We start from the raw sequence: 25025 nt of genomic DNA, 5'->3' as shown, positions 1-25025 counted from the left end.
GATAATGAAAAATATAGAATACCGGTATATATTTGCGTTTGTACTCTGTTAGTTATAAAAAGTTGGATGAACCAATATTTTAACTACAATATTTGTTAAGCCATGGCTTTTTAATTTAAATTTTTATTGTTGAATCTCTGCAATATCCATGTCAATTACTTCTTCTCTTTGTTACTTGGTAATATAAATAGGAAACTCATATTTTTGTATGAAATATTTATCATCGTAGATGAAGAACAAAAACCGAAGAGAAAATACACAAAAAGAAGTGAAATATGGAAAAAGAAAGGTCCAAAAACTCAGATTCAACAAATCAAGGATGAGGTTATTCCTTCTCCTACTCTTCCAACTTCAGTAGAAGAATCAAAAGGTAACTTGACATGAATTTCCCTTATTGTAGAACTTTTTGTTGCATTTTGTATATAGTGGGAATTGAAATTACAGTAAGTACCATAAATAAAAAAATGATGAATGTAAGCTAAATTGTGTGGTTCACATTCTTTTTGGAATTGTATCTGTCATATACCATTGAATTCTATCATTCAGTCACTAAAGATTATTTTTATGCGATATTTTAATAGTTTGCAGTACGTAATTATCACGCCTCTTCAGGTTAGAGCTATGGGATTCGAACCTAATTTATACTGACTCGCACTTGGTTTACCAAAAATTTACAATGGCGAAGTAAAAATAACCTGTGTAGTGTATATTCAAAACCATAATAGTTCTTTCTGAATTTGTTGTTCAAAACCATTTTCAAATAAAATATGTGAATAACAGCACATAAAGGTTAAGTTATCTGATGATATGATGTACTGAATTCATTCATAATTTGTACTTCAGAAGAGAAAACTGAACCGAGACAAGCCAATTTAGATTCCAAACCACAAGAACCAGAGCCTGAAGCAGCACCTGTTGAAAAAAGACAAAGAAAGTCAGGAGGTTTGTTTTACAACAGGTTTCGAATTTCTAAGGTTTCAAAGTACCAGGTACTTAACAATTGGGCTAAAATTAGCCTAAATACGTTACATATCAACTGCAAACATTGTATATCATTTTTGATGGTAAAAATACATTTGGTTTTAATTTTTTGAATCAAATTTCTAGTTTGCAATGTTTTCGAACTAGTGTCGTGTCTTTATTGAAAATATTGAATCTTGATGACTTATTGCTACTTAAATGGTTACCTATAACTTGGGTGAAGCTTTTCAGAGACAAAAATTTCTTATTGAGATAAATAAACACATATTCATTTTTTTCGATAACATTTTGAATTGTAAAATTCCAGATATGGATGAATATTTTTATGGATGGTTCACCGATGAAGAAACAGAAAATGATGATTCAAGTGATGAAGATTATAGCTGCCCTACAACAACTACTTGCAAAATTAACAGAGGATTGAGAGGTAATACCACAATAACACATGAATTTTCTTCTTCTTTTTATTAATAAAAAGTTCACATTTCAGCACCACAATGAACGATACAGAGTGACCCAAAAAAACAGTACCCATGTCATTTGGAACATATTGTAAAGAGAACATAACTTCTCCTAGATTAATGAAACTTTTGGGTACAAACATATAAAACAGAATAATTTTTATATTGCTCTTGTTTCTTGAGTCTTATTGTATTTACATAGATGATTTAATTGACTTTCAAAAAGGATTGATATAACTTTTCACTTTTTCATGACACTCTAAAACCAATAATTCTTTTGTGATGGTAATATTTTTTTACCTTATACAAAAATTGTGAAAATGGACTATTTTCTTTGTGAAGTTTAAAAATTCATGCACATAATGACGACAACTATTGTCTCGGCTTTGTCTCACTCATATTGCAATTTTTTTATGTGACAAAAGAATTTTAGGCTTAGTTTTGAAATAGATTAGGGCTTACCCAACTGTCCATATAGTCCATTTCATCTGGTCTGCAGAAACAAATATCAAAAGTTTGGTCTTTGTATATTACTGAAATTAAGACTGATGGTGGCAAAAAGGTTTTGCTTGCAGACAGGCAGTTAATGACTTTGCTCATGTAATATTTATGCATAGTAGGGTATATTGGTTTATTAAGATCCTAGAAAGCTTAATAGCTGCTAAATTATGTCTATGTGTGGAAATTATCACACAAACTTATACCAATACACTAAAACCTTTTTTAATATAATTTTTTTTGTATGGACAAAACATGGAGTTAGTGAAGTTTTATGTGCATGTTGACTCCAAAAACAGAACTCATAAATTTCCTAATTATTTCTGTACCGATGAAGAAAATGTATTTAACACTTATGGGTTATGTTTTTTTTTATTTTATTTTTTTTTGGGGGGGTGGGTGGAGGGTCACTCCGTCATTTGTGTATAAATATTAATTTAATTTTGAGTAATAAATCTTGCTTAGAAATTTGAAAATTAGAATTTCTTGTTGAAAATATATATCATATTAAATTAGGACAAGCAAAACAACGATCAACCAGACGAATGTCAATGAGACACAATGACTCAAAGACAAGTGAAGAATCTTATGACTTCAGACATAAAAATAATAATGAGAAGATGTATTCGAGTTCGAAACACGAGAAAAGGGGAAGAAGAAAAAGAAGAACAAGTATCAAATCTGATACTCCTGTTACCACAGAAGGGATTCCTGTCACAGATAAAACTATTCCTGTCACAGATAAAACTATTCTTGTCACAGATAAAACTATTCTTGTCACAGATAAAATTATCCCAATCACAGATAATACTATCCCAATCACAGATAATACTATCCCAATCACAGATAAAACTATCCCAATCACAGATAAAACTAACTCAATCACCGAAAAAGAATCTGGGAATGATGTACCGAAAGTTGAAGAAGATATAAGTTGGAACAAAACCAATAATGATGAAATGTTCAAAAAAATTGAAGAAAGTTTTCCTATGGATCAAATTTCTGCTGACCTAGATGAAGTGACCGGTGAACTGAGACAAATTACGAAACTTCCTAATTTTGAAGAAACTAAGTTGTGTGAAACGAAAAAACTGGAAAAACCAATCGACATAGAAAAAAATGTGATAACAAATGAAATACATGCACTTGAACCTGTAAGAAAGAAAAGAAAATATACCAGAAGATTGGATAAAGATGGACTTCCAATTAAACGTGTTAAAAAAATAAAATGCGATATTGAAAAAGGTACGCTTGGTGATGTTCCCCGAAAGAAGCGACAGTACAGGAAAACATCTGACCGATGGTTTAAAAAGTCTGTAAACAAAGGAAATGAAGTTGTTGACAGTAATGCTATTGGTAAACAAATATGTCCTGCATTATCAGAAAATTATTTGAACGATAGTATCAATCTATCTCAGGAATCAAATCTAGACATGAAACCACCACTGCATGACTTGAGGAGACCGAGTCGAGAAGTATCTCAAAGTGAGTAATATTATATTGACATTTTTATGCCCCTCAGAGCAAAATTTTTGAGCTTAACAACCATTTTCTTTTGTTTGAGGATCTTCTTAAACAGGAACTGTGAATATTGTTTGAAAATGGAATTGTTATGTTCTTATGGGATTGTTAATGAGGAAGAAGATTCACTACCAGCTAATATTTTTTTAGGGAATAGCTCAATATGCTCGGGGGTTCATTGCGCGAAGCGTTAGAAACATGCTTACCTTTGCACCTCTGATTAACCTGCGCATAGTCCAATCTCGTGGGAGATAATTATGCGCGAGAGTTTTTGGTCATCGTTGCCATGGAATGGTTCATCCACCAAATCCATGCATCTGAAACAAATAACTGGGTAACTATTTCTGTGCTCAACGTTGACTGGTAACCGGACGAAATGTGGCGGTTCACCATATAATTAGGCTGTTTTATCAGCTTGCCTCTCTTCAAGAATAAATATGAAATTCCTAGACTATGTTTTAGATATTGATAGTTTATTTCAAGTGAATTTCAGTAGAAATAAACATTCCAAATCAATGATTTATTCCTCTTTTCTCAGGTGAAGATATTAAAAGTTCACCAAACAAACGAAAATTATCCAGTACACTTCTAGAACAATCCAACAATACCTCAATAAACAGTACTCAGGAATCCACAATATCGAATGCAGCTAAAGTAGAAAATGACAATTCTGAAAAACTTTCTGAAGGTCTCCTCCATATCACCACAAGACTGCACGATGCTAATGTCCAAAATACCTCAAAAAGCGATGGCGCTAAATCAGACACTCCTATCAAAGTTAAAAAGAAACCTGGTCGTAAACTAGGATGGAGAAAATACCCACAGCAACAAGCATCTCTGATGAAAGGCCCAGTATTAAAAGAGGAATTTATTGATACTGATGGCAAGCATACAAATGCACCAGTTAAGAAAAAATATAAAAAGCCTAAAGGTGATGGGCTCACAAGATTCGGAAGAAGAAAAAGAGGTCGAAGACCAAAGCATTTGTTACAAAAATCCCCTGAATCTGCTCTTTCAAAATTACAGAATGTCAAGCATAGGTAAGAAAGACTCTTGCAAAGTAATTTTAGAAATTTTCCTGATTAAGGTGTAATGGGCGTGGTATCCAAGTGGTTGAAGCGTTAAAAACTACTTAAACTATGATGGTTCAAATCAAATGACCAACATCTCACCCACATTGTAATAAATTAGGTTATGACAATGCCCTACAAGGAAGGTTGTGGTCCTTTCAAAATAAACCAGCCTCTAGCATGTCATAGGGTGCTTATTCAGGGTCTTTTTACAGCAAAAAGTGTACGAATATGTCAAAAAGTAAAGTCTGAAAATGGTGATTCACAAATTTTCTCAGAAGTCATCTACACCTGTAATCTTGAGAAATTAATCTTAAAATGTAGATTTGTAATTCAGTCTGAATTCAAATCATGATTTTAGTGGTTTGGAAATACAAACAAAGGAATCGGGTTGTTTCACCTATTGGGCTTATTACAAAGATTCAATTATTACTTTACTTTTCTGGGCTTGTATTCTGCTTGCAACTATTTATTCTTTATATTAATTGAAATAGAAAAATTTTATCAAGGATAATTACACTTTGATAATTTTGTTACTCATCGAACTAAAAATGATATTACATTTTCACAGTACACCAAATAAAATGTACTTGAAGCATCATCCTAGAAAATTAAATTTGACATCAAAATTGGAGAAAAGACTTGGAAGACCTCCTCTTAAACATAAAAGACATCTTAATAATTTTCTACCTACAGATGTAAGTATTTCTAAATTAAATTTGTATGCCTTATTCATATAGAAAACCATACACTTGCATTTTGGTTGCCAGTTATCTGGCATGAGATTAGTTGACCTACTCAATTCACAGTAGATGTGAACTTGTGATATTTCTATTGACAGTTGCTTACTTCCAGAAATTAACATTTTTTGTTTTTATATATACAGCGACTTCGTACAGCTGGTGATTCTGCGAAAGATCATAGTAACATACAAAAAATATTTCCATCAAATGACAAAAAGGATATTGTAAGTGTTGCATTCATAGAAATTGAAGTGTATTTTGTTTATCAATGATTAATGTAATAATTACGGGTAATTTATATTTTATTATTTATTACACCAATCAAATATCACTGTTTTTCGTTAATTTCACATCTGTTAGTCACTATTTTTCCCAGGGCTTCTAAATCTGGTAACATTTATACCTCATATCGATTCCAAATACCGTGCCATTTGAAAAAACAGCACAGACATATGGTCGTCAAAAATTTTGACCCGACTGTAATGAAATTTGGAACAAAAAAATTTGACACATGCGAACCAAATACCGATTTTACGTACTGATGTTACCATATCACTTCCAAATATTTATACCTATACAGTATATGGTTGTTATTAAATATCAAAATGTATTACTTATTTGGTTTTGTTAACAAATTCATCCCTACCCTATTTACATTTACATCATGTTCACACTTCATAACCATTCTGTATGATCATTACACACTAGAAATTTTCATGATTTTATACATACAGGGTGGCCCAAAAGTAGGTATACAGTTATTTTATTTATTTTTTATTACCTTCCAGGCAGCTAGAAAACTAATGTAAAATTCACACTAGATTTATTATCTAAAAAAAATAAGCAATTTTTGTGGTACTTAGCAAGCAACATAAAGTGAACTGCAAGTAGCTTCAAAGCATATAAAATAGTTTAATAACTCTATACCTACTTTTGGGCCACCACCTACTTTTGGGCCACCCTGTATATGAAGTAATTATCAAATAAAATATCAACATGAATCAAATTTACAACATTCTTACAACATTCAATCATACATTAAAAATAATTCTCACTTGAAAAGAGAGTAGGCATCTTGGGAGTATGTCACTGCGTCTTTTCTAATCTCGAATCTTCAATTTCCATTTCCCAGGTTCACAAAATAAGTGATGAATTACAAAGTCAAGAATATGAATATGATTTTACGAATGAACTGTCTTTGTATAACAATGGGGATGATGACGATAATGAAGGTGGTGATCTGAGCCTGAATTTGCCAGAGAATGATGAAAGTATAGCAACTCCGTCCTCTCCGCAGCCATGTCAATCATCGAGACCTCAGACTCCGACTTTCTATCAGAATTCACCTTTTCCATCCTGTAAGTATATTGTATCCTTTGGCCGATGGATCTGTTAACATATTATAATTGCAGGTGATTGGCCAGTTGCCAGTCAGCATATGCTGTGAGAAATTGGAAGAATGTCGATGAGAGAAATGCATTACATTTTGTTTTGCCGGAGTATTTGTCTTGTGCATTATATTTTCACAAACGATAAAATTACTTGAATGCAGGTTACCCATATGAATAACTGCTCTGAGTCATTCAGAATTCTAGATGTTTATTGTGTTAACGTATAGTCCAACTTTTTCAACTAGGCTCTGAACAACAGGCCTGTAGATGGGGAATGTTTTTAAAGGGGTTTGATTTTTCTTGATTTATGGAATTAATCGATAGGCCATTATGCTTGCAAGAAAGGATTTGTGAAATTTTGAGGTCAATTTGATAAATTAAAAACAAATTGAACTATAAATGTATGTGTTGGCTATTTCAATTATACTGGACACATTGGTTATTACTATTTCATATCTATAGTGTCAATTTTCAGTAGGTCATATTGTATGACTGTGTTTTCTATTTAGACTTGAAGAAACTTTGTTGCAACTCTGCGATTGGTGAAACTCAACTTCACAAAGCTGCTAGAATGGGATTTGTGGTAAGTTGATGTATTTTGTACCTTTTTTCAAATATTGTGAAATTTTGGGTAGATATTATGGTCTTCAATTAGCAGAACCAAATGTAGTATTAAAATTTCATATTACTCGAAGAAATTCTATTAAGAAAAGTTCTGTGGGGTGTCGTGATAGTATCGATATCGCTGAAGAGATTGCTGAAGATATACAGAACGGACAAGCATCATGGATTAGAAAGTGTCCCCTTAATCACACTAAACAGTGAAGCTGCGATGATGTACCAACTCCCATAGGAAATTTAAAAAAAAATGGATGAAATAGTGATTTCTCAAATCATGAATATTCTAATTTTTCATTCTAGGAAAATATCCGATATTACTTAGAAAGTGGAACCAATGTCAATCAGACTGATAATGCAGGATATACAGCATTACATGAAGCATGTGTTCAAAATAATTTAGAGGCTGCTATGTTACTCCTACTATTTGGTGCTGATGTCAATAAAAATGCTGTAGATGGTACAAGGTAATATAATGTTTAATATAGCAATCAGATTTTAAATTTAGTTATTTGGGCTAGGGTTTTCATATTTATCCTGGGGGAGAGGGAAGCCGATAAGATGCTTAATCATATGATGAACCTTTTGTCCAGTTACCAAGTCCTGCAGTATTGGAATAGTTAACCAGTTAGTCGTTTCAGATTCACAGACTTGATAGAGGTTCTGTTGCCAATTTCCATCAAACTTGTATAAATTATGGAGAATTTGGGCTGAAGTAGAAAGGAGTACCATATATTAGTGGACCATTTTCCTCATTTCTAACATGTCAAACCTAATTTTGATACTTATTTGGTGACATTATGACCTAATGGCCTTACCCAATTTTTCAAATTCATCATTCACAATGCCATTATAATCACCCAGACATGTGGTTAGCAACACATTTATACTGATTATGGGCAGGTTAAAATATAATCTTCTGAATTACTTCAATCTTAACCACTGATTTTTTACTGTTGGCAACCTATTCAGTCAGAAAAATATGTACCTTGTAACAATTTCATCATAATTTTTCACATTTTCAGGCCACTTCATGACGCTGTTGAATATGATCATTTGGAAGTGGCAAGGTTAATGTTGGCATGTGGTGCTGATCCAATGTTAAGCAAGTTCTCCGGTCGAGCGATACCACACATGATAAGAAGTCAGAAAATGAGAAACTTTCTTGATGGTAAATTATTTTTTATTCTGATCTATCAATTAAAAGCCAAATTCTGTAGATTTGTTTGTGAATGGTTATCTTTTTCTATCTCTGGCTTGTTTGAAATTGGATTTGCATGTGTCTGTATCATATACATTGCGATTGGTGGAATGAGGTAAACATTTACAAGAGTAGTTCAAGGGTTTCCTGATTGGTTAACAGCTATCCTACTTGAGATTTGTCCTAGAGCTGGCAGTCAGCGAGCTCATTGTCATACCCAGCATAGGCATCTGATTGTAAACATGAATTAAATAATCTCAAGGAGGAATGGCAAACCAATCCTAATTTACTGCCTACTGACTTAAAGACTCTCGACTTATGGAGAAAATGCATATTTCCAAATGGGACTAACTCTATTTTATTTGGGCACGAAGGCACTCTTTAATTTTTTATAGTTACTTTTAAAGGTATTTCAGGCATTTTATTTTTAAAATCCACAGCATTTGCTATAATATTAATTAAAAACTGAACATCTTTGTTTCAGCTTATTTCAAAGAACTAGAAGATTTAACTGAGGATTGTGAACAACCAAAGGAACTTGAATGGAAATTTCCTTGTTCAACAGTTTTTGGTAAGATGAGTATGATTTATTCCCATTGTTTCGTGATCATGTTCAGACATAGAAGGCTAATCAAATATTTGAATGTATATACTTTAGGTATTGGCCTTTCAGATTTTGTTTCAAGGTGAATCATACTCGCTTGAAATTGTACTTGAGGAATCAAGATGACTACAGAAATATAATAGGGGCTAAGGAGAAACTATTCAGTATTTCTGTGCCATCTGCAAACACAGTTTGAGTTCGATTTTTCATTAAACTGTCACTCATATTTATTGAAATATAAGGAGTTATTCAGGTCCATATGGTCAGGAAAAGAACTCATTGGTAACATAACTATAGATTTTGGCCGTTTTTTTTTTCAAAATTTGTTTTTATATCAACATAGATTTTTATTTTTTACGTTTTTTTTTCAGATAAAAATACACCTCACTGCTACAATACTTTGGATGAACCACCAGAGATTGAACAAGAGCAATATTTTGAATTTGAATTATTTGATGAACCTCCATGCAATACATACTTACTACAACCTGAAGATGAATCAGCGTAAGTAGCAACTGCATGTTATCAAATAACAATGTTTATAATAATAGTCCAATTAGAAATTATTTGATTTTTATTTTGACAATTATTGCAAAAATTTTGTTCATAGTCTACCATTACTGCATTTCTGTTTTAGCTGCCATAATGTTTGCCTGCTTAAATTATCTTTTTTATGTCTTGTGGTAAATGGTATTTTTTCTTGCAGGAGATCCAACTTCTGTTTACTTGATGATTATTTAAAAGCAACGGAAAAACAAGGAAATAGAAAGGCCAGTATTCGAATTACAACAATAGCAAGAGATCAATTTGTTAGTCAAGTTGAAGGAAACCAAGTAAGATGAATTTTTGACGCAATTATAATTTTATTGACTTTTTGATCAAATTGAGTACATTTCCTCAATAGACGTTTTTCAATATTTACTGGACTTGTAGTACTAAATTGAACAAATTAATTTTTTCATAAGACATAAACCACTTTTCTTTGAGTGTAGTCAGTGAAACTTAACCCCGGCCCTGACTCCAAACTACAAAGTTGTTACTATGGGAAAACCAAATTTTGGTAACAAAACAAGCCATCTCTGTTTGTCTGGTAAAATGCTTTTTGACTTTGTCTGAAAAATCACAAATTTCGCAAGCTACTGTGAGATTTTCGTTATGCTTTGTGTATGTTTTTCTGAGGAAATCAAAATAAACTTTTAAATAAAAGTCGGAAATTCTGACACTGGAAGTATCTAAATTCGGACACCAGCTTCACATGCCTGGTTGAGATCATGGGTTACAGCAGGGATGTGCAACCTGTGGGCCAAATGCTACCCACGAGGAAAAATTGTGCGGCTTATGAAACGAGTTCTTAATTTGGTACGTGCGAGTAATTCCAATCCCTTTGCGAAGCCTATACCTGAGTCCTATTTATTATCTATGCCCCTGAGTTATAGTATTAGATTCCTCAGATTTGAGCATGTGTTCTTCCACTGTTAAGCTCAATTATACCATTTTAACAATGGTATAAGGAGTTGGGTAGTGTATGCTGAACTAGCCCCCTTTTGTCTTCACAAAACTCAGCCCCTCGCACTTTTGAGTGGTTGTTCATACTGAATCGCGTTAATAGCAAACATTACATAAGATTTAGTTATAGTGTAACAGGCTCAGGTCATTTGGGTTGAATGTTTATTTTCCTCTTAGGTCCGGAGTACATTTTGGTATACTTTTGGTTGTGGTTATCAGTATACTCATGGTGGTGCGTTGCTATGATTTACCTCAAATTTGGGCAATTATCAATCTGCAAGATGGGAACTTTAAATAATATAATCAGTATTGTTACTAGTTGTTCTCCTTGTAGTGGAATCATGATCAAATATTAATCTAACAATTTGTAAATCCGCCACAAGAGTATTTCTATTGGTCCTACATTGCAGGAAATAAATTCAATCAAATCATTTCTGCTGGTAGTCTGCATTGTAATATTTGAATATATATACTGTATATAACTCTCATTTCATGTATGATCGCACTTTGAACTTGTATCCTCTGAATTAGTTTCTCGGAAAGTGTCAACTGAATAACTTGTTTTGAAATTAGTTGTATATGATGTAGTTTATTCTTGGCGGAATATTGATGCAACAACTCAAAAGTTGTCAGCTGATTAATTCCGCTGGTCTAATATTGCAAAAATATAATCAACCAAATCAGTTATGTGGATATTCTATATAATGTTGTAATATTCGATTACATATATATAATCCTCTTTTCGTGTATGACCCAACTTTGAACTTGCATACTCCGAAATAGTTTTTTCAGAAAGTGGCTGTGATTAGCATTATATTGAATCCTATCCATTTTTTTTTTTATTAAGTAAAGCGCAATTCTTTGTAACCTTCGAATTAATAGATAATTTTGAAACTCAAATTAGTATTCTATTCACAATATAGTAAGTGAAGTTTGAGTTCAAATATTCATCCCTCTACATCCCTGATTGTAAAATTTTTACTATATTTTGGCTAATTACCACAAATACATTAGGTCCACTTCCTATCAATAGCACTGCTATAGGTATTGGAACTATTCAAAAATTCAATATTGCTCGAAGTTGTTATTATATTTGATATATTCAATTACCTTTTGAGATTTTTGTTGTTTGATGAAAATGTTTTAAATGGGTACAACCGTTCCTCAGTACACCCCCTGTAGACACTAGAACTTAGATCTCTACAGACCCCGATTTGGTTTCAGAGTTCTATTTTTCATCCTTTGTTAATTAATGATATTAGTTATTTAGATATTTGATTACAAACCCCCTTCTTGTACTTTGAAAAATCCCTTTCAGTAGTCATTGAAATTGATCTTCATATTTACATTGTGTTTCAATTGTTTCTCATAAACCAAAGTTAATCCTATCTTCGTAAATCCAATATTTTAATTTTTTTCACTTATATTCCTTTTCATTTACCATAATAATTATCCAAATACGCTCATTGGGTATAACTACCACAATTTGTTCACCATATTAGTAATTCTCCAGACCCCTAGTAATTAATATGCATGGATCAATGATCATATGAGCGTGATAACTAACTTAAATCATTAGCCCCTTGTAATTGTGCTTTTTACAATTATTTAAGTGTATATTACTCTATAATTAGCTGTTACACACATAGTCATCCATTACCTGGGGGGAGCTGACTTGGATGACCGTATGGTCGTATCGCTCCCTCCAGTCTCTACCATAAACAGTGTTTATTTATTTGTATTTATGCTTTCATATTTATATTTGTTTTGGTCGACGAATCAATAAATCTCTCTCTCTCATGCAAACTTGTTTGCTCGGTGAATTTATTAATCGTTTTTTTTTCATCCAGATGCAAAACAAATTATTCAAAAAGATGGTAAAACCAAGTTTATCAAGTGAAGTTGTTGAACTCATCGCATTAGACTCTGAGGTGAGCAAATCGACTGGTGCTGAACTTGTTCGAGTGGATATCTTCAAAGATATTTCTCCTATTGATAAACAAGAATCAAATGGAAGTTTAGAGCTAAAAACTGTGGATGAAAGTACTGAAGTTTCACCAGAAGAAGTGAATGTGGTTTTACCGATATCTGAAAAAGCACAAATTGAAAGACTGCACACAATAGAACCACGAAATTATGAGAATTCCGCTGAAGTCGCAAGCGTTGATGTCAACGAAAAGACCAAAGATTCTTGTGAAGTCAGCACCCATGAATCTTGTGATGCTGGTATGTGTGATAGTAACAATTCAGAAGCTGAAAGCGAATCCCATTCAAATTGTACAAAAAGTTTCGAAGACAAAACCAAGACAAGTACAGATGTGGTAAAGACAAATGATTGCGGCTCTTCAAATCATCCAACAACAGCAGAAAATTCTACACCTGATCAAGGTAGTTAAAAATGTAACAGAATGTATCCAACTTTTTGGTGAGATTTTGTGAGGAGGTGGTCCATGTTGTCGGAGATTTAGCCTTTGTGAATGAATGTTCTGACTAACCTCTGTCATGTTCCTGCACATTTCTGTATATGATTTTGTGGTAATAATGGTGTCTTCTTTGTTCAAACCACTTTTCTTTATCATTGACAAACTGGATTCAATCCAGAGGCAATTCACAGAAAAGGGCCAATTTGTTTTTATTTTTCACTTCCTTTCAATTCAAATCATGTACTTTTCTTTCTATATGTTGCAATTGCTTCCTTTGCGTCTCTATTTCATACAACACACCCTTAATTTCTCTACATTAATATCTCTCGTTTTCTGATTTTTATAAAGTTTCAAATAAAACAAATGCTTTCAAAAGCCTCGTTTTTTATTTAGAAAATATATATTTATATAGACAGGAATCGATACACAAAGGGGGTTCTCTGTCATGACCAGGGGTCCTTGATTAACTGGATTTCTGTTTACTACACTTTTGAAGACAGTTTTTCATGGTGGAAACATATAAAGTGGACCTACCCACTTGGGTCTAAATACGCTCTTCAAAATATAGGCTGTAGGTCTGCGCTGTGAGCATAATTTTGGTGAACAAAGTGTTTGGATCTATATACGCATCATAACTTTCCTGCTTTGTATTTTCATCCTATTTAGCCAAAAGGTAAATAATCCCCAGGACTAGTCATGACAGAAAAGTGCACATAAAGGTAACTACGATGGGTCATAATATTGAATGAAAATTGTGTTTCAGTAGAAGAATATCCCGAATGCTGCGACGACACAAAACATGGATTTCTGGAAAACAACATGATTGTTTTAAAAATTGTAATACTTTTAAATAAATTTATTCTAATTGTCGTAACCAAAAAATTTGGACGTTTACTATGTGTGGTTCATATATTATTGAAACTGCACAATTTGAGTAAAAATGGTCACTCGTGCAAAACAACTAGTCTCACCAAAGACTAAACCAAAGATAATCAATTTCAGTACTTACATTCATAAATATATCTTGTGCGTAATTGTCTGTATCTGAATCCCAAAAACATCTGCATCCCATTTTAACTCCTTCACCTCGCTGTTCGCCAATAACAACTTGCACCACAAATTTGTATCTGTCATACCCCATTGCTGAATGGAAATATAAAGTGTTGAAAACTAAAAATTCTGCGACCATTCCATGAGATAGCAAGATTAATTGGTACGTCAACTATTAGAGATTTTCTTGCTATGGGATTAGAATATTTCAGAAAAACTTTGATATACTGGTTTGTTCGGACTTGTCACTTGTAGACACAGGTTCAAACCCCACTCATGTGTCAGATGGAAATGATAATAAATAAAAAGAAATAACATAAAATAAATCAAATTTTCTACTAAGCAAGGAAATAGGAATATAGCCATTCTATAGTTTAGTCATAACTGTACTTGTACGAAGCATCATCATTGGCCACAGCATCTCTGATTACCCTGTGAAGGTTATTTATGTGTGAGAGGATTGCTGTACTACTTGTCACTGTAGGGTGGTTCATGTACCACTTGTCAGTTACGACTTCCCCCACCATCAAGTCCATTCATCTGAAAAAAAATACCTGGATAACTAATCCCACTCTCGACATGGATTGGCAATCGGATGAGAAGCCGTGGTTTGCTATATGATTAAGCCATCTTATTGTCTTCCCTCTCCCCTGGGATAATTATGTAAATTCCATCCTATACCATAGTAATTTTATATAATGTTGAACGGTTCCTTCAGACAGTCAGAAAAAGGATGGGATAGGATTTAGTTACATACCGGTATTTATTCTGGGGAGAGGAAATCATTATCAAATATCCATATTATAGCATTACCTTTTAACTTGGCTTTTGTATTATTACCAATATTTTGTACCCATTCCGCTACTTGTTCTCCATCATAATCTTTACCATCAAGTTCTTCTTTAACAACTTCATGAATAATTTCTTTCACTTCAGCTGGTTTAAATCTTTGTAGCAAAAAGTAAAATAAATCAATCTCTCTTTACAAGAATTTAATGAGCTGCAAAGCCTTACTTCAATACTTACTTGTGTTGGAAATTCGGCCTGATTAGATACGTATTTTCATGTTGTTGCTGCTGGGGAGCCGTTTCTTCAACTTCAGCTGACATTGCGCAGTTGTTTGAGTTGCGGTACCAGACTATCGAAATTGTTCACCATCAATTAAACTAATTGTAGAATTTAATCAAATCTACTAAAAAACATTCAAATTTGTCAAATCTGATGAATCCAAAGGCCAAACACGACCGAAACCGAAGGACGCTTTGACACCCGTTTAAGCTATAGGCTAGCTGTATAAGGCCAATGACTGTCATTGATAAGGCCAACGTTTATTGTTGCTATCCAAAGCAAGCTTGCCTTGGCAATAAATCGTTTACTATTTTTAACTTATGTATGCTATACACGAAAACAAATTCTGGGTAATTTTATATTTATTTGAATAATTTTTAATTATTTTTAAATAAGACTATAACTTATTTTATACCTCATTTTGAGTTACTGTTAAATAATAAGTGATTTATCATTAACGAAAGACATACATATAAAATGCAGAGAGAGAGAAAGAATTATTATTTTGTCTTATCAGGAAACGAACATTGCAACGATGGAAAAATATACAAAATACGCCAAGTCTGTAAGTAGTGAGGGTTGGAAATCTAACGACTTTAATCTGTTACCGGTACCGGTACCGGTAATGGGGCAGATTTTTGTCCGAACATCTCAGTACTGTATACCTATCCAGGTAGCCTATCTATTCGCAAACTCTGAAACTGGCCTTAGCCCAGTAGCCCAGTGCAGTAGTCTACGGTTCTGCTTTTTCCTATCACAGTTTACCGGTACCCGTACCGTACTGGTTTGTGGTACCGGTGAACGTTGGAGTAAATTTTGGCTGGCTATGGTCAGATTGTAGCTGCAGTACGGTATACTGGTAGAATGGACTGACTGATATTATCTGATACTTCAGCATTTGAACTGATATTTAATATTTTGAAACCACTCATACCGGTATCTGCTTATGGCAGTATGGCTATGGGGTGGTGCAAAAAAAATATTTTGAAAGCAGCTGGAAGTTTGGACCAGTCTGCCAGTAGGTTACAAGCCTACAACTGCTGAACTGTCTGACTGTAAAAAGGCATGAATTAGGTGGTTCAGAAAAATGTTGGTGCTGCACTTTCGGCGCAAATTCATCAAACGCAGTGCCTTATTAAAATAATATGGCGAGTACCGGTACGGTACCTACAGTACCACTGTACCAGGTTATCGAACGAAATGTGCGATTATGCAAAGGACCAGTGCCAAGGGATCTGAATTAGAATTGGGAAACACTACCAAAATTCTGCGATTTATCTTACCTTTTAATAATTAATGAATCAACGATGATTGACGCAGAATGCAGCAGCTGGTTGTGAACATAGCTTGCAATTTTTGTAGAAGGCTACAATTGTGGTGTACGGATTTGCCAGGCATGGTAGCCTAGGGGCCTCGACATCCAATTTTGAACTGTTATTCATTTTAAGTCGTTTTTAAATTTTAAGGCTTTTACTGATTCAAAAATTTTTTTAAATTGACATTCATTGAATTTTTTATTTGGCTTAATGCTTGTCGCAAATATATTCTGTTTACAAAATTAACAATTAAATACGATCGAATGAATGGATTGTTCCAAATTTCCAACTTCACCCCTTCAACTAAACAAATATACTACTTCGAAATAAATGAACAGTTTTTTACCATAATAATTCCCTCTATTTATTGAAAAAGATGATACAAATCGATATATAGCTATACTCATTCATCTAAGCAATATTTAATCTAAGAATTATTTAATTATTTTATGATTTTCGGATAGTTTTTTAACAAAGACCCGTTTATTACGAATAACTTTTTTATTAGTAATATTTTATTTATAAGTAGGCCTACCTGGGGCCATGGCCCCTCCCTCACTTTTCCGCGACCGTAAATGGTTGTTATGAACCCTATCCAATGCCATGATTTTATTACAGCCTTGGGTTTTTGAAGAAGTTCTTAAATTTAACTTACTATCCAATCTATTCGGGTTATTAGCGAATGTATATTGCCTGTAAATAAAATTTCGTATAATTGATTCTGTGAAACGTTGTGACGTCATTGTTGAAGGGACATTACAAATGAAATAGGCCTAGCTTAGTGGCCTCTTGCTGTCTAAATACAGCCCTGCCTGTACCCCATAGTTCATAACATTTATTGAATAATCATAATATAGTGAATGCCATAACTACTTGAATAATGGCAAACAAAAATGTGATATGAAAATAGAGCCCATAGTTTTATTTTTTTTAAGTAACAGTCTGTCTTGTGGGTAGTATACTGGTATAGCAGGATGAATGCCTTAACTGCTTAAACGAGAATATCGGTCAGAGACCGAAGACTTATCGATTGAAGGTTAGGGGATGCCCCAAAACAGCGCTCTTACTCCATAGTGACACCATGTGTCCCATCACTAATTAATTAATAACTAGCTAATTATACGACATAATTCATCGAAAATCAATAGGCTTCTGATCCGAGCTATGATGATACACACGCAAAATTTGGAGCTGATTCAACCTCGCTTTTGTGAGATATCGCGGGCATCTAACAGAGAGACAGACAAACAAACAGACAAATACCTATCAACATACTTACCGATCTTAAGATCGGTAAGTAATAACGCTATTAGCCTTGAAAATTTGATTCTAATTCCCTAGCTTAGGGATCACCTATCTATTCATAGTCTAATGACCATATCTGCATAATTATCAGGTACATATATGATGGAGGAAGCTAATGATTCCTCAACTTCTGTTGGGACTGGCACAAGTGAGGATCCTCAAAGCTCAACATATAGAAGTTGTTGGGTATGTTTTGGAACAGATGACGATGAACATATGAAATGGGTGAAGCCTTGTCGTTGCAAAGGTACGACAATGTGGGTCCATCATGCTTGTTTGATGAGATGGATAGATGAAAAGCAGAAAGGCCATTCTTTTACTAAAGTAAAATGTCCACAATGCAACACTGAATATGTTGTTGTTTTTCCACCTTTTGGAAAATTGACGAGTTTTATTCAAACGATTGATCACATTGTGTTTAAAGCTTCACCCATTGCGGCAACCGGAGTTCTTCTTGGATCAATATATTGGAGTGCGGTCACTTATGGAGCAATCACAGTAATGCAAGTTTTGGGCCACAAAGAAGGGTTAGATATGATGGAGCGAGCAGATCCTTTATTTTTACTTGTCGGCCTTCCTATGATACCAGTCGGTCTTGTCCTTGGAAAAATGATACAATGGGACGATTATCTTTTGAGGTTATGGAAGAAACACTCTAGCAAGTTGGTTTACTTGAAAAAGCTGATTTTTGGGACACGCCCTTCACAAGAAGGAACTTCAACCATACTTCCTCCATCTCCAGTAGAAATGCGACAGACAAGAGAAATCAAGTTTACGAGAGTTCTTTGTGGAGCTTTGATCTTTCCAACCGTTGCAACTATTTTCGGAAAGCTTTTGTTTCACAGCGTTGAGTCGAATTTTCAAAGGAGTGCATTGGGTGGCGCATCGTTTGTTATTCTCAAAGGATTTTTGAATATCTATTTGAAATATCAAGTACAATCAAGAATGGGACAAAGGGAAATCAAGGATTATGTAGAACCTGTTCCACAACTGGAGACTGCTACTTGATTATTCTAAAGAATTGCCACTACATGCAAATTTACTTCATTCAGCTATATATATCTTTGTTCCTTTGAGATTTAACTATGTAATATGAAATTTAATATTAATTCTACAAGAGTTTTAGACATTATACTTTTTGAAACTTTGATCCGGATAAATCAGCTATATTTGTGTTCATATTTTTTGCATGAGCAATAGCAAGCCGAAATATTTCTAGTATTTTCAAACCGCAATACTAATTTATATGTTTATTACTAGAATGACAATTCATGTTTTATACCTGTTAGATTAGTGGTTTTCAACTATTAACTGATCGCATACCACTCAACTGGTTTTTACTCTGGCCACGTACCACTGACAAAACCATATTTTAAGGGTGGGGAACAATGGCACAAGAAACGCACTGACAATAGGGCGATTCCTGATCTCTGGAAAAACGACGGGTGGCGCTATAAATGCAGTTCAGCAAAAATATACAGTATTGAAAATAAGGAGAAAGCGTTGCCGGCTTATTTCTGTCAACTCAAAAGTTAGTTGTTGTTAATAATCCAACAATCCAAAGCTGCTTGCGTACCACTAGTGCTATGCGTACCACATGTTGAGAATCACTGTGTTAGATGATCCATGGAATCTAAGATTCGACTGTCTGCAATTTGCTTCTGATTTAAATTACCAAACTCAGTGCAGAATCACAACTACTCAATAAATAATATTCATGGGGTAGTATCGGTTTCATAAGCAGTATCTGCATTTTAATTAGAAAACTGCTACATGTGAATAGATTGTTTTTATATGGTGTGCCCTATAGCCTATATTTTGGATCATATTATAAGTTCATTATTTGTACATGACAGTCTTTGTCCAAGACCTATCTAATATTTGAATACATTCAACACTGGGAAATATTAGATATAGTGAAATATTTTTTGAAAGAATTTTAAAATATTTCCATTTGAAAATTCGTCAATTTAAGCACTTGGCATCAGAGGGTAGGGTGAATAATAGCTCTAATTCTAATTCTGATACTGTAGAAAATCACTTAAGTCAATGTATATCTAAACTACGGTATTCATCTGCAATACCAAACTCAATTTCTATAAATTAACAAAACTTCCCTGCAGAGCATGATCCTATGCAGGATATATTTTACCATTCATTGCATAGTTAAAATTTCAAATCAATATAAAAATTCCAATGTCAATAATATATTTTTTGTTCCATTCACCTTGCCAAAATATATCCTGACATGTAATTTTATAATTTATAAGTCACTGCAATCATGAATTGCTGTCTTATTCAACCCATATTAATATACAGAGCGGTCAGACACAATGCATGATTATGCTGCATTTATTTGTATTAATTATGAATTTATTTATGTGTTTACGTTATTTATGTTTCTAGTGTATGGCAATGTTGTTATTGGTTCTATGTTTGACCTTTTTGAAATTTTAAATCTCGCTTTATCAGCAATACTTTGAAATGTAAAATATTTGATAATTTATGGGTACTCCCGAAGTATGTGTACCAGGTTAGGGTTGGGCCGTAATTTTATTCCAATTTCCCTTATTTTAGTTCTATTACAAGTTTGGGGACTGCCTGTGTTAGCCCCCTGCGCATAGGTTTCAGTCCCTTCACACAATTTGATGTAAAATAGGCGAACAAAATTAGGGATTACCTTCATATTGGTACACATACTTCTGGAGCGCTGATTTATGTCATTGTAGTATATGACAGGTCTAGACTAGCTATCTAAAAATAAATTATATATTGGCACAGTATTTTACTAGTAATTGTAAAAAAGGGTTAGTTAAACAAATATTGTTGTAAAACATGAGCTGAACAAACTCTTTGTTTTGTTTTTTGTTATTTTATCTTTAGAATATCTCAATAATAGAGTAGTAAATACAACTTGCTCATCTGTCATTTATGTTGGTTTATTTAAAGTTTCATCAAGTTATTCCAACATGGAGTTCCATTCCCTAAATCAATATCTGCAAGAAGTAAGTGTTACAAATTTATGATCAAATCCCAGTCTCGTTTTTAAAATAGTTTTGGTTTGTTGGGTTGCTTTTCTGAAGCCTTATTCAGAAATTTTGAACCTGCTATTAGATATTTTGAATTATTCTTATTAAAAGGTCTATTTTGATTATTATTTCTACTTTGTTATGTTATTTGCAACATACATTTCTGGTATCTATCGTTGAAATTAGTGTTTCGAAATTTCATCCAGATATTTGACCATGCTTCTTTTTTCAAGGTTTCAACAGCATTAGATGAATGTGATGGTGAAGCACTGGCAAGTTTTGTCTCCTTCAAAGATCCCCACATTGCAAATTCCAAGCTGCAGAGAGATGATCCAGAGGGAAGTTGCCAAAGATATTTAGAGAGTCCATATGATAAATTATTTGCTGCTCATGTAAAGTAAGTTAGATTAATTTGATTTTTAATTAAGATTTAAGATAGGGGTCCGTCATGGAATTTTTTTAAAAAAATTTGGGGACCACTGATCTGAACTGATTGGTCTCTACAGTTCTTTGGTGTTTGTCTTGTGGTTCCATAGGGAACCATAATGATCCAGTTGAAATGAGAACACCTTTATGTGCATAAAAGCGTCTTAGAGTACTTAAACTTTTGGGTACAAACAGAAGTTCCCTGCAAGTGTAGAATAAAATTTTCTTCATTTTTGCGGAAGTGATTGAATAATTTATTGGTTCTGTTTTTTATGTAGCACTCAATATATCCTGTTTCGTGAATAAATAAAATGCACATTTATATATATTATTCATTGTAACATTATATGTGTAAGTTGTGTTTTAGATTAGCTTATGCATATCATGTTCATTTGCAGAGCCTGTTTCTCTGTTGCAAGTCACAATTTCAAGGATGCTCATGGATATCAAGTTCTGGCTATACAGTCATTTGTTAAAGCTTTCCAATTACAAAAAGATGAAAATTGGTAATTTTTTTTTTTTCATGTTATACCACAGCAGAAATATTTATACACAGATTTCCTTTACAAACCTTAGCTTTTGGCATTTCAGTGTTGCCTGTAACTTTGTTCAGAGTTAGTAATTTTCACTTCTGAGTGTGTGGGACTCTGCTCTGATTAAATTATTTTAAAAATTTAAAAGCAATAAAATCCTTTTCAACTCAAATAATGTTTTTATGTCTCAGTACAGGACGTAAATTTGAAGTCTTTTTGATCTCATGTGATCCCATGAAAAAAAATACTCACAAGCACTTGCTTTGATCAGTATACCATATACACAGTAATTATAATGAGTCACAATATTTGCTGATGATGACTTGCAGTAGTTACTTCTGCATTGTATGACCTAATAAAAATTACAATCCGTAATCGCACCTATTTGATGTTTAATTTTGTGGAATATTATGTGAGTAATCATGGATCGACCACTCCAGGCTAAGGTTGATAGACCTCTCATGTCATTACCAGCATTTGATGTTACATATGGTATTTACTAAGATGATATATTGTTTTAACAGGGCTCTTCCAATCATGTATGCATTAATTTTGGATCTGAGGACATTTGCAAATAATGTAAGAGTATAATTTCTTTATTCCAAGTTAGTTACGATTAGTTCTAGACTAGTATATTCAAACAACCATTGATAATTATCATTTTTAACTTCCAATGACTTCGTACTGATTTGTAATAAAGCTTAATAAATATTTACAGGCTGATAGAGAATTACAAAGAACGGGCAAAGGGAAGAAGGGTGATATGCTGGAAAAAGCTGCAGACACTGTGATGAGCTGTTTTAGAGTTTGTGCTAGTGATGGGTATGTGACATGTCAAAGAGTGAACCACAGCTCGTTTACTTTTGTTTGCCTAACTTGATTCTGGTCCAAAAACCATGCCCACCCCTGTTTTATAACAACACAATCTGTTTGGATTTCCGCTTCTGAAATATCCATTATCTGCATTGAATGAATTAGTAATCTTAGATCATGATTTCTTTGATCATTTTATATGTGAAAGAAAACGCGGAGCTATCAAGTCAATGGGAAAATCACTGATAAAAAACTTCGTTAGAAGCAGCATTTATCGGGCATAAACAGCTTTACATAAATTTATTTAGTCTTTTATCGAGTATTGCTATAGTTTTATCCCAATATTTTAAATGTGTTCAAATTGACACTGACACTATTATTTGCAGGAGATCATCAATTGAAGTGTCAAAGAAATGGGGAATGTTATTTTTAGTCAATCAACTTTTTAAAATTTATTTTAGGTAAGATATGCTTTCATTTTACCTCAATTTATGACCAACGTGTTATAGTATTAAAGATAACCAACACTCTCATTGTTTTCTTTTTATCTTCCATTTGTTTTTAAACAGAATAGGAAAACTACACCTTTGCAAACCATTAATTCGAGCCATCGAGAGTAATAATATAAAAGAAAGGTTTACTTTGGCCCAGAGAGTGACCTATAAGTAAGTCTGTCAGTAAACTTCTGGTTATTAGGCCTAATCATTTAAGATAATTTTGACCAACAAGTTGGATTGGGTAATTATTTTAAGAACTTAAGATTAAAAATTTGTTGAGGATGGTAAAACGTTCAAATATCTGTACTATTATGCATTTTAGCACCTGGATGAAGTCATCTACGTCTGAGAATTTTTTATTATTAGGTTAACCGTTAGCCGGACAAAACTGTTTACTATTGTAAATTCAAATCCTTCGACGCTATTTATGAAAAATATTATTGTGTTTACATTTCTTCAATTACCATAATGTGTACTCATTATGACATTCATTAGAAATTGACTCTGAACCTGTCATGAAATTCTCTGAATTAACAGTTGGTATATAACATTAGTCATGTTTGTTTTTAGGTTTTATGTCGGTCGTAAAGCAATGTTTGACAGTGATTATAAAATGGGTGAGTTCACATAGGAATTCATTTTGTTTACCTGTCTTATTGCTTTTAATACTGGAATTATCCACTTGATTGATGGAATTTCTTTTTTCTGGACACACATATTTTATATCATTTTTTATACGCTCAGTTCTTGAGATTTATCAGTGTCTATGTGTAAATGTAACCTTGGCACTCCAAACTGGTGTTGATGACACATTGCTTTCTAGGCTGCTCTGATATCAACAAAACAATCCCTAATTTTCATATTATGTTCCTGTTTCATTCAGCTGATGACTATCTAACATTTGCATTTGAGAATTGTCACAGAAATTGCAAGAAAAATCTTCGAATGATTATGACGTACCTGGTACCTGTTAAAATGTTGTTGGGGAATCTTCCTCCACAAGAATTATTAGAACGACATAATTTAACACACTTTGGTGCGGTGGCCCAATCAGTGAGGTAAATCCATGTTTATTTTGAAGAATCTCATTGTGAATTTGCGACACAAAATTTCTATGCTTCAATTACTTTACAGGACTGGAAATGTTCAACTTCTTGACAAAACTTTGGAAACGCACGAAACATTTTTCATAAAAACAGGAGTTTATCTCATTTTAGAAAAATTACGAGCAGTTGTTTTAAGGACACTATTCAAGAAAGTTACAGAGTTGCTAAAAACTCACCAAGTTCCATTGCAAGCGTTTCAAGATGCTTTGGAAATGCAAGGGGTAACTATAAACTTTGGCAAATCATCTATTAATTCATAGACCAGATGAACAACATCCATCCGCATTTAGAACCAGTTCAACTGAATCAGACATTTAAATGATTCTGCCCTTGTCAATGAAATACGGTAAAAACATTGTATCACAGCTGTTCTAATGTGTTGTATGGAATCATATGGCAATGCCACCACTCAATATTTTTGTTGTTAAATACAGGACATTCAAAAATTTTTTAGTATATGGTTATACCCAAAAGTATTGGTCATCTAGTACGCTTGCGCAACATTGGGTATGTTCCATTCAGAATGACCTGGGTTCAGTTTTTCGGGGAACACTGTCCCTTTGCGTTCATTAAATATATACTCCATACAAGTGTTATGTTGCATGAGCGAAGCTTTTTACAATAAATGTTCCTTTTGTTTCCAGCTTGCTGACATAGATATGGATGAAACAGAGTGTATCGTGGCTGGTTTAATATATTCAGGAAATATCAAAGGATACATATCTCATCAGCACAAAAAACTTGTTGTCAGTAAAGTGAATCCTTTCCCTCCCATTGCTGCATTGTCATAACTCATAATACAAACTCATTTTTCACTTCTACACTGCCAAGATTTTGTAATAAAACATTTTATAACAATTGCATT

The 25025-nt window shown here is 33.3% G+C and overlaps 4 protein-coding genes across 8 annotated transcripts in view; 3 read left to right on the top strand and 1 right to left on the bottom strand.

Annotated features, from left to right (window-relative positions):
- The window catches only part of LOC120328307 (uncharacterized), a 39358-nt gene extending 25966 nt beyond the window's left edge, over positions 1-13392 (top strand). For both annotated transcript variants that reach the window (XM_039394753.2, XM_039394754.2), the window contains exons 6-20: positions 230-370; positions 844-942; positions 1289-1408; positions 2457-3425; positions 4000-4501; positions 5103-5229; positions 5418-5498; positions 6407-6632; positions 7175-7248; positions 7587-7750; positions 8309-8454; positions 8969-9055; positions 9460-9592; positions 9795-9921; positions 12445-13392. In XM_039394753.2, coding sequence (XP_039250687.2) covers positions 230-370; positions 844-942; positions 1289-1408; positions 2457-3425; positions 4000-4501; positions 5103-5229; positions 5418-5498; positions 6407-6632; positions 7175-7248; positions 7587-7750; positions 8309-8454; positions 8969-9055; positions 9460-9592; positions 9795-9921; positions 12445-12990 — 3542 coding nt within the window. In that variant the 3' untranslated portion in view covers positions 12991-13392. The remainder of the gene's footprint in view (positions 1-229; positions 371-843; positions 943-1288; positions 1409-2456; positions 3426-3999; positions 4502-5102; positions 5230-5417; positions 5499-6406; positions 6633-7174; positions 7249-7586; positions 7751-8308; positions 8455-8968; positions 9056-9459; positions 9593-9794; positions 9922-12444) is intronic.
- A 75-nt stretch (positions 13393-13467) lies between these two features.
- On the bottom strand, positions 13468-15371 carry LOC120328309 (dynein light chain Tctex-type protein 2B-like). Its single transcript, XM_039394757.2, has 4 exons — positions 15094-15371; positions 14881-15014; positions 14027-14160; positions 13468-13824 (listed from the first exon to the last, which is right to left on the bottom strand). Exons 1-4 carry the CDS (start codon positions 15174-15176, stop codon positions 13777-13779), a joined length of 399 nt encoding a protein of 132 aa, XP_039250691.2. The 5' UTR covers positions 15177-15371; the 3' UTR covers positions 13468-13776.
- A 28-nt stretch (positions 15372-15399) lies between these two features.
- LOC120327556 (E3 ubiquitin-protein ligase MARCHF5-like) lies at positions 15400-20641 on the top strand. Of its 3 annotated transcripts, XM_078114170.1 has the most exons (3): positions 15400-15485; positions 15653-15700; positions 17848-20641. In XM_078114170.1, the coding sequence occupies exon 3, from the start codon at positions 17856-17858 to the stop codon at positions 18762-18764; it is 909 nt and encodes a 302-aa protein (XP_077970296.1). In that variant the 5' UTR covers positions 15400-15485; positions 15653-15700; positions 17848-17855; the 3' UTR covers positions 18765-20641. The 3 variants fall into 3 exon arrangements, with proteins under 3 accessions (XP_077970296.1, XP_039249810.2, XP_077970295.1); XM_039393876.2 differs by lacking the exon at positions 15400-15485 and having other exon boundaries at positions 15572-15700; XM_078114169.1 differs by lacking the exons at positions 15400-15485; positions 15653-15700 and adding an exon at positions 15759-15808.
- On the top strand, positions 20636-25023 carry LOC120327555 (PCI domain-containing protein 2-like). 2 transcript variants are annotated; one of them, XM_039393875.2, is made up of 11 exons: positions 20636-20761; positions 21019-21182; positions 21610-21717; positions 22269-22323; positions 22463-22566; positions 22944-23018; positions 23127-23222; positions 23625-23671; positions 23938-24112; positions 24189-24381; positions 24805-25023. In XM_039393875.2, the coding sequence occupies exons 1-11, from the start codon at positions 20726-20728 to the stop codon at positions 24949-24951; spliced, it is 1200 nt and encodes a 399-aa protein (XP_039249809.1). In that variant the 5' UTR covers positions 20636-20725; the 3' UTR covers positions 24952-25023. The 2 variants fall into 2 exon arrangements, with proteins under 2 accessions (XP_039249809.1, XP_077970293.1); XM_078114167.1 differs by lacking the exon at positions 23127-23222.
- The last annotated feature ends 2 nt before the right edge of the window (positions 25024-25025 follow it).

This window comes from Styela clava, chromosome 7 (genome assembly GCF_964204865.1).
Source record: "Styela clava chromosome 7, kaStyClav1.hap1.2, whole genome shotgun sequence".
NCBI classification, from domain to species: Eukaryota; Metazoa; Chordata; class Ascidiacea; order Stolidobranchia; family Styelidae; genus Styela; species Styela clava.
This window is presented reverse-complemented; position numbering and strand designations above follow the sequence as displayed.

What these genes read in the sequence shown, in the direction of transcription:
- LOC120328309 (XM_039394757.2), bottom strand. Translation starts at nt 15,176, where the DNA reads ATGTCAGCTGAAGTTGAAGAAACGGCTCCCCAGCAGCAACAACATGAA. An exon ending in TACAAAAGCCAAGTTAAAAG is followed by an intron (nt 14,161 to 14,880) that starts GTAATGCTATAA and finishes ATTTCCATTCAG; the next exon opens with CAATGGGGTATGACAGATAC. An exon ending in CACAAGATATATTTATGAAT is followed by an intron (nt 13,825 to 14,026) that starts GTAAGTACTGAA and finishes GTTGTTTTCCAG; the next exon opens with AAATCCATGTTTTGTGTCGT.
- LOC120327555 (XM_039393875.2), top strand. Translation starts at nt 20,726, where the DNA reads ATGGAGTTCCATTCCCTAAATCAATATCTGCAAGAA. An exon ending in TAAATCAATATCTGCAAGAA is followed by an intron (nt 20,762 to 21,018) that starts GTAAGTGTTACA and finishes TCTTTTTTCAAG; the next exon opens with GTTTCAACAGCATTAGATGA. An exon ending in ATGCTTTGGAAATGCAAGGG is followed by an intron (nt 24,382 to 24,804) that starts GTAACTATAAAC and finishes TTTTGTTTCCAG; the next exon opens with CTTGCTGACATAGATATGGA.
- LOC120327556 (XM_039393876.2), top strand. Translation starts at nt 15,613, where the DNA reads ATGCAGAGAGAGAGAAAGAATTATTATTTTGTCTTATCAGGAAACGAA. An exon ending in ATACAAAATACGCCAAGTCT is followed by an intron (nt 15,701 to 17,847) that starts GTAAGTAGTGAG and finishes CATAATTATCAG; the next exon opens with GTACATATATGATGGAGGAA.